The sequence below is a fragment of the Crocodylus siamensis genome, chromosome 5, assembly GCF_052110815.1.
Source record: "Crocodylus siamensis isolate JL-2025a chromosome 5, ASM5211081v1, whole genome shotgun sequence".
Taxonomy (NCBI): Eukaryota; Metazoa; Chordata; order Crocodylia; family Crocodylidae; genus Crocodylus; species Crocodylus siamensis.
In genome coordinates, this window is record NC_143399.1 from 148,782,558 (window position 1) to 148,797,541 (window position 14,984).

A 14,984-nucleotide genomic window follows, 5' to 3' on the forward strand; every position below is an offset into this window, starting at 1 on the left:
GAGGATTATGCTCACACAAGGGGTGTTTTGTGGAAGAACAACTGAATGACTGAATTCTCTTTTCTAAATGGGTTAACTTCTGTATATAACTTCCTGGAGCTTATCCAACCAAAGAAACCCAAATAATGGACAGATTCAGCTATTACTGAGCATGTTTTATTCTACTAACCAAACAGATTCTACTTGCATGGCCACTTTCATACAAACAGGCAGCCTCCAGTACCCAGGATCATACTGCCTACAATAAAGATCTCCAACTCTGACAAGAAGTTAAAAGCTCTGACTCATCCTATCCCTCCCTTAAGCCAAAACAATAAAGTTCATAAAACTCAGGAAATCAGACAGAGAAAAAATGAGATTTTAAACGATGCTTATTTTAAATAAGTTTATTATAACTAAATAATATAAAACACAGACATCTTAAACATTTATTGGGGTGAGGAAAAAAACGCTAGGTGCAGAGTAGCGCTTTGTTGGTGCAGACAGTATAGACTGGAGACTCCAAACCAGTGTTGGAATCTCACCTGTTTTCATTTGATTTGGTATCAGTACTATGTTTGCAACACAATGGAAGAAGGTTTATTAGCTCCTGTTAGTCAAAACAAAATACAATTAAGATACAGGGCAATATACCTTCCCTTTACTTTAAATAGTATAAATTTAAGCAAGGCTCACTATTAAGGGAGCTTGCTATTTATAATATGAATGCCCAATGCAGATGGGGAAAATGGAGGGGATGGGAAAATGTACAACCAATCCATGTGCCTTATCAATGTTTGATATTTCATTCTGTAGTATGATTTCTTTGCTATGTTTAGTTAACTATAATTGTCTGGAGACATGATAAAACAAGACAACCCATAGGAATCGCACATATTTTCAAAACATTTTTTTTTAAAGGGATCAAAGAGCAAAATATGGACTTGTGAACTTTGAGACAGAGTAAAACAAGTTAGTGGTCAGGATATTGAACAAAGCAAATGTTTAGAGTTTAATGCCTTTGGCACATCTGGGGTGTTTGTTTAGCCTTAGTATGTTAGAGGAAGTGTATTTAAAAATAACACAACACAGAAAAACCCTAAGGCCAAGACCTATGTTTTGAACAAGCATGCACATGACTGCAATGAGTAATCTGTCCACTTAAGCCTATATGGGCATGTGAGTGCATACAGGTACTTGTCTGCTTATGATCCCAGTTCAGAAGAGCTTTTTAATATGTGCTTTTGTCTAATCGTTGTTCAGGATAACATTTAAGTCTATTCTTCTCTGGAACTTAGATATGTGCTTAAAGACAAAACATGCTTAAGCTCTAACCTGAGCATGAATGCTTTTCTGAATCAGAACCAAAAAAAAGTGTCAAGTCCTGGTTTTCACACTGGTTGGTAGTAGGGCCATTTTGATGTCACAGCAGTATTTAAATTCATCACATGGACCATAACCATGACGAGCCATATCATGGCACAGCTCACTTTCATGCTCGGAAATCAGTAAATTCTGCCCATATCTCTACACAAAGAGAGGTGACATTATTTGGAGCATTTGACAGCCTGGAGCCTTACAGGGTTTTATTTGTTTGGAGGGAAGATGGATCTGAATTCGGCTGTTCTGCCTTGATGACCTATCAGCACGCTGCAGGCCAGGGATAAGAAATAAGCCCATCTCCGAAATTGTGCTTTTGCCAATAGAAGGTAGAAACTGCCAAATGCTGAAGTGCCTCAATTTAGATTTCATAAGTGAAATTAAAACTCCAAAGCATTTTAATTTCCTTGGCACAGTGTTGTGGAGCCAGGGAGAGGCACTTCAAAAGAAGGGGACTGCAAGCTTGGGCCCTTTTTTAAAGTCCATTTTTAAAATCACTTTATGCACAGTCAGGCTAGCAGTTTTCAACTCCTCATTTTCGCTCTGCTTTGAGCTGAAAGCAGAAGCCTGGGGTGAAAAGCAGAAATGAGACAGGAAGTAAAGAGGGGTGGGTGTATTTAGGCTTCAAGCCCATTTAGGATTTTTTTTTTAAACAAAAGCTGAAGAGAGGCCTAGGGGGAGGAAAAGATCAATTGTATTTTTGAAAAACAATATAATAATCTACAGTGGTCCACACACCTTTGAAATGCAGTAATGCCACTTAAGCTCCAGTTCTTTGGGCTATCATTGGAGTATTGCGTAGCTCATTTTTGTACATACAAAGCCTAGAAACCATAAAGAAAAGATTGACAGTTTGTTTTTTTTAAACTATGAAGTATACTCAGCACCATAGAGCAAACAGCCACAGTGAACTTATCATTGCTGTTGCTTTATTAGATTGCTTTTCCTATAGCGATGGTTTAAGCCCCTTAAAATACCAAGCAGCATTTGTTAAACATTACCTTAAAATGGAATTTTGTTTAGTCTTTAGTGAGTCACACTACAGCAGCAAAACGAAATCCCAAGGTAGTTTTCAGCAGTCTATTAATCCATGCCTCTAAAACATTTTACCAATTTCTACCATTAGGGTGCTACAACATGCAATTGCTGAGTACAGTATCTTAAAATGGGTGCATTTTAAAAGTACCAAATAAATTTAACAAATGATATCCATTTCTAAGCAGAACTCTACTGATATTATTGGGGAGCTCAGCTGATCCTGATGGCACTATATTACAGAGATATGTCCTTATTAAAATATACTGACAGCCTTTATTCAGCACTATACAGTGTTTCTATCTGATTGCTTTGGGATTTACCATGTCTCAACAAGGAAATGCATCAGGTAGTCTTCTAGTGTCACACATTCTGCTAGAGTTCTAAACTGAACTATAACAACTTCACAAAAAAGCAGCCTTACATTCCTACTGTAAAGCTACCGTGTTGGGTTTTTTTGCGCCATGGCTACATAGATTCCCTGAGAGTATGCAACTGCCAGACATCAGCTGAAAAAGTGTTTCTAAAAGAAAGGGCTACAGAAATGCTTAAATGCAGGTTAAGAAATCAATGCAGTTCATGCAAAATGTGCAGAAGACTTTAAGAGTGTCAGTATCTGTGAGTCAAGCACATTTTAATTTGGTAGTTGACAGATGAACAGTAAGCTTGGTGCTCAGTTGCCGGGCAAGACCAGCTGCTTTTAAGACTAAAAACAAACAATCAAACAAATTGCCCATCACTCTAAAAGGACTCAACTCCATCTCCAAATTTAAATCTACCAGTGTTTAGTCACTTGCTCTTTATAATCATTAAAATCCAAAGGAATCTTTACTTTATGAAATGGGCTAATCAGTTTTACAGCAATGGATTCGCATATGTATTTGCTTGCAGATGGAAATCTTAGCTATTTGGCAAATTAACCACTTGCTCAGTTTTATCCATTAGGTCCCAATTCTGCAAGGGCTGAATGCCTTTTATTTGTATTAGTTTCAGTGGGAGTGGAGAACACAGAGAGACTCCTGGGGCCATTTCAGAATAGAATTAGAGTACAGGAAACGATCAGGAGGTCCAGCGTTCTCTAAGGTCACAAGCAAGATCCTGACATCCAATTGCAAGTAAAAGGCCAATTTTACAAAGAGGAGCGAAAACAAGAAAACATGTTGTAAAAAGGAGAGTGCCCCTCTGAGCAGGGAATATACCAAACTAGCTACTGGTCAGCTTGCCTATCCCAAATGGTAAATTTGGTGGAAAACAGTCAGTTTTGAAGCTGAAGACTCAAATGAGGTCACTAAGTTTTCTACTTTGGAAACAAAATAATGATGACATACTGGAGATCCCCTCTGACTATTGGGGAACCTTGAGCAAGAGAAAACTCCAATTTTTATTTTAACTTCAAAGTAACTTTTTATTGTTATTTTTGACAGGCTCTCTGCCTTTCTTACCCTCCCTCTGCTGACTGATATTTATGTGGAAATGTGGACTGACTCCACTACCTTCCCAGAGCAGCAGCTAAAGAACAAGAAAGCCAATATCTCTGCTTTGGGTAAGTGAAGAATCCTAGCTATAAGTGTGAAGGGATATAGGAGAGGACAGCCATTTATACTGAACTGTGGCATTTCTTACATTCATGGGAAGGAGAATTATATGTGAAAACCCCTATGCATATGGCTTGATTCTCAGTGTTGGAATAACAAAGAAAATATTGGTCAAATTTTCAATTCTATTTTGGTAGGAGTATATAAAATTCATTAATTTTCAAGGAAGCGCAGTTCCTGGACTCCTGTTGCTACCAGTGAAAACTGAACAGTAGATAACCAGCAGCTCTGGGAAGAGTGCAAGAGTGAAATCAAGCTGTTTATAAAGATGCTGAACTATGGTTTTTGGCATTCCCTTCAGGTACCAACATTTGAGGGTTTGGATTTTACAGAACTTTGTTTTTCTTTAAGTTGGCAATTTTCAAAATTCCTTGCCTCAACCATGGAATTATTGCTGAAACCTGTTCAACAGGAAGCTAAGTACCAAGCAATGTATACTTCACTAAAGTCCTCTTGGTATCTGTGTTTTTTGCTACACCTGAACACAAGTATTTCTCCTAGGATGAGACCATATTTGCAACGTGCCACTGCATTATTATTCACTCTGCTCCCAGGCTTCCTTTCCTCCTCTCATACACTAAGCAAAACTCACCCCTATGCAGAAGTCCTAAACCTTATTTAGAGATCTTCTTAAGCACAAAAGTGAGTTTACATAGGGCTGGACCTATCCGTAAGGGACAGATTCAGCCTTAGTCATTTAACTAGCCTCAGGGGCAGCCCTTAATTCTTTTCTTTAATAGTAGCAGCGGTGATAATGACTTATTTATTAGCATCACAAGAAAGAAAAAAGTAACAAAAGTCTCCATTATTCTTAATTCTCAATCAGTCACTTGTTTGTAGCTGGTACCCATGTATTTCAGAAACAAGTGACGGCCTTCTGAAGAACTTTAATTTTCCTAGGATTCACTTATCAAAGTCAGCCTTTTGCAATCACCCTTTTAAAAGAAAGTATAATGTTAACCTAAGGGCATGTTTATAAAAATCAATTCTTAGACTGCTTTCTTGTGCTTAAATCACACACAAAGACACACAGCAGTTACATGGTTTGTTTTTGACCAGGTCATTGTAAGAAAAAAATGACTATGGGTACATTTTTCAACACACCTAGTTGACTTTGAAACTTTGAAGCTTATGTCCCACTGACTTTTATTGAGATTTAGGTGTTGTTAAAAGTTCTACCGTATTACCATGGTAAATACAATAAGACAAATCTTCAGCTGGACTCAGCAGAGCTTTGCTGACAAACAGCAATTAGAAATCTGAACCAAACGCTCCAGCAATTAGCACTGAAGGCACAGGAACAACACAAGTGCAAAGGGTAGCAGTCATGGTACTGGTGCAGAGATGAGGATGATTACATCTTTAAAACCTCCCTGCTCTTTACCTTCCTGTGCTGTGACATCAGCAACAAGGCTGGCATCATAGTGAACTTGAGGATTATTTTTTAAACACCAAAAACATCAAGCTTGATGCCATCAGATGAAATTGGAGGGGATATCTGGTAGAAAAATTCCTTTGAACAATAGTTCAGTAATACTGGAAAGAGACCTCACATTCATTAACAGAGAGGGAGAAGGTGGAGTGCACCCAGGGCTATGCAAGGTGTATACTCTTACGTTGGCCCAAGAAAAGGGCAAAAGGAATACAGTTAACAAGGCTAACTCTTGGGAGACCTTCAAAATATTTGAAGGAGGCTGTACATCATTTCTGAGAATAAAAGGATGCACTCTAAATTAAGCTTGAGATAAGGAGTAAACTTACCACTCTACCCAGTGGCTTCACTTTTGCCCTCTAGTGCAACAGAAGTGGAAGGAGAACAGACATTGATACTGATGCTAGCATCACAACACAGACAGACATAGAATGGGCATGGGAAAGACAGCAACATTAACATACCACCAGTTCTCAGAGCTAACATCACAACTGCCCTTCTGGATATGTGCCTGGCACCTGCGCAAACTGCTAGAGTGAGAAAGTCAAGCTCTGCTCTATTACATTTGTGTAAATGATAAAACAAAATTGCCCCACACCCCCAAAAAGTTTTTTTACCTGAAAGTATTCACCATGCAGTCAGCCATGACCCTAAAATAAATGGTACTTCTGCATTTAAACATAAACAAGCATTAAAAAAAATATGTACATATAAAAAAAGAAGCAATGATTCCTTCCCCTCCCATGTTAAGTAAGATATAACAAACAGAAATGCTGTTCAGAAAAAACTTTGTTCACAAACGCAGTCCCTGAAGTTTCAAGGCACTGTCTCGCTGTTGTCATACTACCTCATCTGACTCCAAGCCATGTACTTCATAGAGAGTGTCCAAGATATTTAGCTGCTTTTCCATGGCTGGTAAGTAAATGTTGAGGTCTCTTTGCATCCCGTTATAAAAAGCTTCCTCCTGGTCTTCACACTGCTTTACAGATAGTGCTGCCACAAAGTCTTCGTAAGTTGGAGCTGCCCTTAAAGCTAACTGAGAGAGGAACACAAGTTTAAATCTGCAGACATGGATAAACACAGCACAGATGGAAAAACAAGATCATATACCTATTGGTTTCTAGCTCTATTAATTTTATGAAATCTTAAAAATAGTTTCAATGATATTTTGTAAGTTAAGACATTTTATTTTTTAGTATTTACAATAATAATAAAATAACACACAAACAGAGGTAGTGTAGTGAGTTAAAACAAGATTTTAAAAGTAATGAGTAACCATTGGCAGGTTAGTTTTGGGGCCCATATCCCTAGACATTCAAGAGGCCTGGTTTCTAGAAAGTGCTAGCACTGCAAGTAGCGATTTTTTCCTTACACTTGAGACTAAAATAATAACATATTACACTGATCAATAAGAATATTTTCAGGGGGAACCTATATCCAATTTTCAGAAGAGACTCGGACAAAGGAGTCAAAGTCCTATGCTTAAGCCCTTTTGAAAATGTTACACCCAAATCTTCCTCCTTGTTCCTCAGTCATGAAGATCACAGTTGTCATACTTGCCTGGGACTTTAGAAATTATATTGCAGATGATACGTAACAGACACCAGGGGTGACTGCTAGCTTGAATGTAGATTATTCAAATAGAGTGATGGAGGAGACAGGTTAATAAGTGAGTCTTGCTTTTACAACTAAGTCTGCTTCGCTCCCACTTCAGTGGTTTTCAAGAGTTTTTAGACTCAAGACACGCTTCCAAAACTTTGCAAAATTCAGGGGCATCCCATTTTAACCCCTCCCACCCCATGCAAATATCAATATTATAATGTAAACATGATCTTACTCTATTACTAATTAGCATGCTATTAACTGATGACAGTTATTTTTTATTCACCCTACTACCACCACTGCTGTGGCCCAGTGGAACTGTGCCACGTACCTCCTGCAGAGCAAGACTGGGAAGTGACCGTGGCAGCAGCACATGTTGTTGCCACAGCCCTTCCTGGTCCAACCCTGCATAGGATCTCTCAGAAAGAGGCACACGGGGAAGGTGGAACTCTCTCACATCTCTGTTTTCAGGAGGCATGCTGGAAGCAAAGAGCTATAGCAGAAGCAGCATGCCTGCCTGCTTACAATGCAGGCAAGTGCAACTTTCTTCTGCAGCCACTTTTCAGTTTGCTTTTGAAACGTCTCATGAAAACAGAGGCATGCGGGACAGTTTCACCCTGAACAGTGGTGGTGCCAACATTGTGGTGCTAACAATGTGGCAACCATGGCAGATTCTTGCAGCACCTCACTTGAGAAGCACCACTCTAGTCCTGCATACATCCATAGGTAGTGAGCACATCTTCATGACGGAGAACCCATTTTCAGACATGTACTTAAAAATGAACACCACTATGCTGGAAAGATGCCAATAACGACTCACTTAAGCTTTATTTTTAAAATTTAAAGAAAATCCCAATGAGACTGCATGGCCACAGACTCTCCTTGTTTACATTTTAATATACTATATTAAAAGCAAAAAAGTATAAAAAACAAAACAGGTCAATATAGGCCACATTCTAGCCAACCATCTGTACCAGTAAATAAGGAACATACTTACCGCAAATACCCCTCGCACAACCCAGCCATGGTGCTGCCGTAATGTCCTTCCATATGCATTGTCTTAAGAGAAATAAAAATGAAGAGTTTCCTACAGTAGCTTTTAATGTTATTTCACCTTTGCATGAAATGAGGGGATTAAGAATGTTTAAAGGCTATTTCATTCCAATTAGGCACATAACATGGCTCTTCTTGCATTTCAATAGTATTTAATGGACAGCACGATAGAGGAAGTGACACAATCATGACTTTTGGTTTGTATTTTCAGCTCTGCTACTGACATCTGTTTTTCTGGATGCTGTATGTCCTCTGCAGCACAAGAGAAGCATGTTCCTTTCATCTACTTTACAGCCACCTGGGCCTAGAAGAAGGGCAAATTGGGGTACTATGGGTCAGATAACACGGGGTTTGGGGAGAAAGGGACTTGGTAGTAGGGGTCTATTAGAGGCCCCCACACCAGGGAGACGAGTCAGACCTAGAATTCTCAAGACAGCTCTCAGAGGCAGCGCGCTCAAAGGACCTGGTCGTCATGGGTGTCTTAAACTTCCCAGACATCTTCTGGGAGGAACAGGCAGCCAGGTCTGCCCATTCACCTAAGTTTCTAACCTCCTTACAGAACCTTCACCTATCGCAGGAAGTACGCATTTCCACTAGGGGAAATACCTTACTAGACTTGGTGCTGGCCACAGGGGATGACTTGAGGGATCAAAAGGGGCTGCTGGCCTGGGAACACGTGCCTGCCCCAGCTCAGGAAGTTCAGATAAGGGAGGGGGGTGGGGAGGGAAGGGCAGGGAAAGAGCACAAGGAAAAATGGCCCCTCCTCCGCCCCATGGCAGTGCTCCCTGCTGCAGCCACTCACAGCCCACGGGGCTGTCTTGAGCAGGCACAGGCAGCCCCAGGCAGGCTGTGAGCGGCTGCAGTGCGGGCCACAGGGCACGGAGTGGGTGAGGTGCCACTTTCCCCCACCGTGCTCAGCACCAGCTTGTAACCCACCCCCACTGCCAGCCTGGGCCCTGCGCTGGCTGCAGGCTCCCTGCCAGGGCCCTGTTGTGGCAGCAGGATCTGTGGCCACCCCACTTGCCACGTCAGTGTTTGCTGCTGCTGCCTGCCCGGAGCTCACACTAACCTGGTTTCATTTTACGACTGGGTCACAAAATGCTTGGATGAAGGAATATAGGTAGATGTTATTTATTTAGACTTTAAATAAGCCTTTGACACAGTGTTGCACCCAATTCTTATAAATAAACTAAGCAGTTGCAATGTAGATTATTGCACAGTCTGGTGGGTGGAAAATTGGTTTATGGGATGCACCCAGAGAGTGGTGGTGGATAGGTCGGTTTCTACTTGGAGATATGTGGGCAGTGGAGTCCCCCGGGGCTCTGTTCTGGGACCAGTACTGTTCAATATTTTCATCAGTGACTTAGATGAGGGATAGAAAGCACTCTGTCCAAGTTTGCAGATGACACCAAACGATGGGGTGAGATAAACAAACTAGTGGGGAGGGAGTGAATCTAGGTGGATTTGGATAGGCTGGGGAAGTGGGCAGAACAGAATAGGATGCAGTTTAACAAGGATAAGTGCCATGTGTTGCACCTAGGGAGGAAGAATCATCAACACTCCTATAGCCTGGGAGGTACCTCGCTAAGTAGCACAACTGCAGAAAGGTATCTTGGAGTTGTAGTTGACTCCAAAATGAACATGACTCACCAGTGCGATGAGATAATGAGTAAAGCTAACATCACAAACAGGTCTAAAGAGGTGATACTTCCCCTTTGTGCGGCACTGGTCAGGCCACAGCTGCAGTGCTGCATCCAGTTTTGGGCACTGCACTTCAGGAGGGATGTAGATGGCCTAGACAGGGTTCAGAGGAGGGCCACTCGTCTGGTTAAAGGCTTACAGAAAAAACCCTATGTGGACCGACTGGGAGACCTGAACCTCTTCAGCCTCCACAAGAGGAGGCTGGGAGGTGATCTCGTGGATGCCTACAAATTCATCGGGGGGTGGGGGAGCAGCAAGAAATAGGGGATACAATGTTTACCAGGGCGGTCATTGAGGTAACTAGAAATAACAGCCACAACCTGAAAGAGAACAAATTCAGACTGGACACCAGGAAAAAATTCTTTACAGTGAGGGTTGCCAAAATACGGAATATGCTTTTAAGGGAGGTGGTGCTGTTCCCTTCCTTAGAGGTATTTACAAGGAGATTGGACAGACACCTGGCTGGGGTCATCGGACCCCAGCACTCTTTCTTGCCCAGGGCAGGGGGTTGGACTCGATTTCGTGTATTTCATAGACATTAGGGTGGGAAGGGACCTTGGAAGATCATCGAGTCCAGCCCCCTGCCCAAGGGGCAGGAAGTCAGCTGGGGTCATAGGATCCCAGCAAGATAAGCATCCAAATTGCTCTTGAAGGCATTCAACGTAGGTGTTTGAACCACCTCCAGTGGCAGGCTATTCCAGACCTTGGAGGCTCAGACAGTGAAGAAATTCTTCCTTATGTCCAGCCTGAAACGGTCTTGCAGGAGTTTATAACCGTTTGACCTTGTCATCCCTTGGGGCACTCTGGTGAACAATTGTTCCCCCAGATCCCGGTGAACACCCCTGATAAACTTATAGGTGGTCATCAGATTGCCCCTGAGCCTGCGCTTTTCCAGGCTACAGTCCTATAGGTCTCAGCCTGTCATCGTAAGGTCTGTTTTCCTGACCTCTGATCACACGTGTGGCTCTTCTCTGGACTTTCTCAAGCTTCTCCACATCCTTTTGGAATTGTGGAGCCCAAAACTGGACGCAGTACTCCAGCTGCGGCCTCACCAAGGCTGAGTACAATGGGAGAATGACGTCCTGGGATTTGCTTGAGAAGCATCTATGGATGCAAGCCAGCATCTTGCTTGCTTTACTAGCCACAACTTCACAATGAAGGCTCATGTTCATCTTGTGGTCAATCACGACCCCCAAGTCCCTTTCATCTGTAGTGCTAACCAGCTGAGCCTACACGGCTGAGAGGAAAAACCAGCAACGAGTTGGAGAATATTGCATTTTTCAGTGTTAAACACCATCAGGTTCTCGTCTGCCCATTTCCTGAGCCTGTCAAGGTCAGCCTGGATTGCCCTCCTGTCCTCAGGTGTGGATGCTTTACTCGAGTTTGGTATCATTGGCCAACTTGGCCAGTCCGCTTCTGACTCCAATGTCCACATCATTAATGAAGATGTTGAACAATATAGGTCCAAGAACAGAGCCTTGGGGGATGCCACTGGTCACAGGGCACCATGACGATTGACTTCCATCAACCACCACCCTCTAGGACTGACCACAGAGCCAATTCGCCAGCCAGCGTATCATGGTGGACCCGAGGCCGCAGTTGGCCAGTTTTGCCAAGAGGTGATCATGGGATACCAGATCGAAGGCTCTTCTGAAGTCAAGATATATGACATCAATCTCCTCTCCCTTGTCCAGGTGATGAGATTGGTCAAGCAAGACCTACCCACAACAAACCCGTGCTGGCTATCCCTCAGGATGTTGCTGTCAGCCAGTCTGTTAAGAATGGCCTCTTTGATAATCTTTTCTAAGACCTTCCCCAGGATAGAGGTCAGGGTGATGGGTCTGTAGTTAGCTGGATCCACTTTCCTCCCTTTCTTGAAGATGGGCACCACATTGGCCTTCTTCCAATCTTCAGGCACTTCACCAGAGCACCAGGAGTTCTCGAAGATCCATTCCAGGGGCTGGGCTATGATGCTAGCCAGCTCCTTGAGTACCCTGGGGTGTAGATTGTCAGAGCCAGCTGACTTGAAGGTGTCCAGCCTCTCAAGGTGTTCCTTCACAAAGTCAACAATGATGAAGGGCAGGGAATCTCCCTCACCCAGGCCTCCCTGTCCCATAATGGGCAGGGGCGTCTCATGGGACTAATGAAAGACCGATGCAAAGTATCCATTTAATAGGTTAGCTTTATCCTGGGCGCTGGTCATCAGTTCTGCCTTCTGGTTTAGCAGGGGTCCGATGTTGCCCTTGCTCTTCCTCCAGCTCCCCACATATCTAAAAAAGGACTTTTCATTGTCCTTGATACTTGTAGCTAGTTGGAGTTCTGTCGCAGCCTTGGCTTTCCTGGTTCGCTCCCTGCAGGACCAGACCTGTGTGGAATATTTCTCCTTGAAGGTGGATCCCATTCTCCACCCTTTGTAGGCCTTTCTTTTTAGCTGCAGGAGGTCCGCTAGTTCCCTGGAGAACCAAGGGGCCTGCTGTGTCCTTTTGTTGCCTTTCCTCCGAGATGGAATAGCATTAGCTTTTGCATCGAGGATTGCTCCCTTGAGGAGCAACCACTCTTCCTGAATTCCCCTCCCCTTGGGGTCATGGTCTCTTAGGACCTCACTGACAAGCCTCCTGAGCTTGTCAAAGTCAGCTTTCCTGAAGTCAAGGATTTCTGTATTGCTGACTGACTTGTCAGCTTTACGGTGGATGGTGAAGGTGATCAGCTCATGGTTGCTGTCACCCAGCTTCCCATCGATCATTAAGCCACTGATCAGGTCATCCCCGGTTGCCAGTACCAGGTCGAGCAGCGCTTTACCTCTCGTTGGTTCATAGACCTCTTGTGTCAGATAGAGGTCATCCACGCATGAGAGGAAGCTTTGCGACCACTTGGATTTAGCTAAGCACTCTTCCCATGAGATGTCTGTGTAGTTGAAGTCTCCCATGACAACCATGGACCTGGAGCATGCAGCCTCAGCCAATTCCCTGGTGAACTCCTGGTCAAGCTCTTGATTTTGGGTGGGAGGTAGACTCCTACCATCGTGTCTCCTATGACATGTTCCCCACAAATTTTAACCCAGAGGGTCTCCAGCCTTCAGTGATCTAATAGGTCCCTTCTGACCCTAACATCTATGAAACTATGAAAACTTTCAAATATTTGAAAATTCCCATCAGGTCCTCCCTCAATCTCTTTTTCTCCAAGTTAAAACTTACCTAGTTCCTTCACCTTTCATCAGAAGATTGCTGAGTACCAGGTGGTTTTCTTTGTGCTTTAAACAACAAGAAAACTCTTAAAATGAGGAAAGCTAATAGTGGGTATTTGTAGTGAAAAGTTTCAGGTATCAAAGCACCTTACTAGGGGCTGGAGCACAAAGTAAGGAGGACTCTCAGATTCTATTCCTGGCTCTGGCTCTGCCACTGTGTGATCTTGTTCAAGACTTTCATACCAAAGTTTCAGTTTGGATGCCTAAACCCAGACACCCAACCCAGGGTTCAGATACCTAAACAAGTGGCTTGACTATCAAAGTCATACAAATTAAGTTGACTTATATCAGCCCTCTCAGCATGATATCTAAGAGTATCTCAAATATCTGGAAGTAACCCAACTGGAAGCATATGTGAAAGTAAGTTCCCTTCATCATCTGAAGCTGCCATGGTTTGTTTAGTTCAAAGTTAAATTTAATTTATTGTATTGTTCTGATTTAAGTCTACCTTTTTTTCCCTCCCAAGAGAGCCTTAAAACTTCCATGACTTATACGTGGACACCCAATTATAGTTCAACAATAGAGATTTTTGGGGCTAATACCAATAGCTGATTTTTAAGGAGGCATATACTGGCCAGTACTGATTTCTGATACCAGCCCCGCAGCTTGAAGAGCAGTGTCCAAGTGGTAAGTCTGTTGTGATGGAAGGGAAGTGGGGAGGGAAAGGGCTAGGGAGGCATATCAAGGCGCCTGTGGTGAGGAAGAAGTGGGGCTGCATCTGGGGCAAGGCAGGTACGAGACAGAGCTGCAGCTCGTCTGGGAAACGTGGAAGGGAGGAGCGGTGAGCGGTCTGGTGCTCACCTGCTTGTCCAGTGACTCCCATTGCTGCTTCCACCACTCATCTGGAAGGGCGCAGATGGGGGGGGCATGTGCCCCCAGATCTGCGTGGGGCGGGGCAGGTGACTGCGCTGTGCTGTGCTTGAGGCAGAAAGCAGTGGCGCTGGGAGCAGGACTATGCAGGGGGCTGCAGCCACCCCAAAATTTACTTATAGCACCCCAATCAGCTCCATTCCTGCCCACCCCAAGCACAGCCCAGTGCAGCCCCAGCCCCACACACCCCACACAAATCCAGGGGCACATGGCCCCCACCATGTCCTCCCTGATGAGTAGCAGGAGAAGCAGTGGAAGCTGCCGGGCAAGTGGTGGGAGACACTCCAGCTCCCCCACGGATGAGCCACAGCTCTGTCCCACAGCTCCTCAGCCCCAGCTGGACAGCGATTCACCCAGCCCCTGTGCTAGCCCCACTCCCTCACTCACCGTGGGAGGTGTTGATCTACCCCCCCATGCCCCTTCCCTCCTCTTTCCCCTTCCACCACAGCAGACTTACCAGCTGGACACTGCTCTAAGCTGCCAGGCTGTGCTCCTCACCGCCTATGTGCTGCACTGTAGCTGCGCGTGCACAGGCCATTTATCAGCCAAATTACCGTCCATATCAGGCCAATTTCCGATATAGACAATTTTCTTTATATCGGTGCTGATCCAATATCGGACCAATGTATCAGTGCACCTTTAAAAATTAGCCAGTCAGATTTTTTTCAGTTAATTTTTTTTTTTTAGCATTTTACTGCATTTAACCCTTTGGGTCCATTTCTTGGTTGCTTGTTTCTCCTGTGGGATTTGGAAGGCCAACAGCAGTTCAAGAGCTTTATCTGTAGTCATAACTTCTTTGAATACAAGTCATTTTTTCTAAAACCGCACCCGAGAACGAGGGTTGACTTACAAGCGGAGTCATCTTATGATCAGAACAATATAGTATTGGGATATATTTTGTGTGCACAATATGAGCTAATTAAAGGACAGTTAAATCCAAGATAGGATCTGTATTTAGTTCCAAATGCGAGGCAGCCTCTGGTTACAATTCTGACATACTGAATTCTAGGAAGGTTTTCTCTCTCCATGTTCATGCTCTGCTAATCAACAGTTTCAAGTTTTTAGCTGTCTTGGGAGGTTCTGGTTGCAAAAA

The 14,984-nt window shown here is 43.6% G+C and overlaps 1 protein-coding gene across 1 annotated transcript in view; it reads right to left on the bottom strand.

Moving 5' to 3' along the window:
- Positions 1-368: 368 nt before the first annotated feature.
- Positions 369-14,984, bottom strand: part of PLEKHA8 (pleckstrin homology domain containing A8) — a 43,891-nt gene continuing 29,275 nt past the window's right edge. The window contains exons 13-14 of the mRNA XM_090046640.1: positions 8,021-8,082; positions 369-6,457 (exon numbers count right to left, since the gene is read on the bottom strand). Coding sequence (XP_089902766.1) covers positions 6,260-6,457; positions 8,021-8,082 — 260 coding nt within the window. The 3' untranslated portion in view covers positions 369-6,259. The remainder of the gene's footprint in view (positions 6,458-8,020; positions 8,083-14,984) is intronic.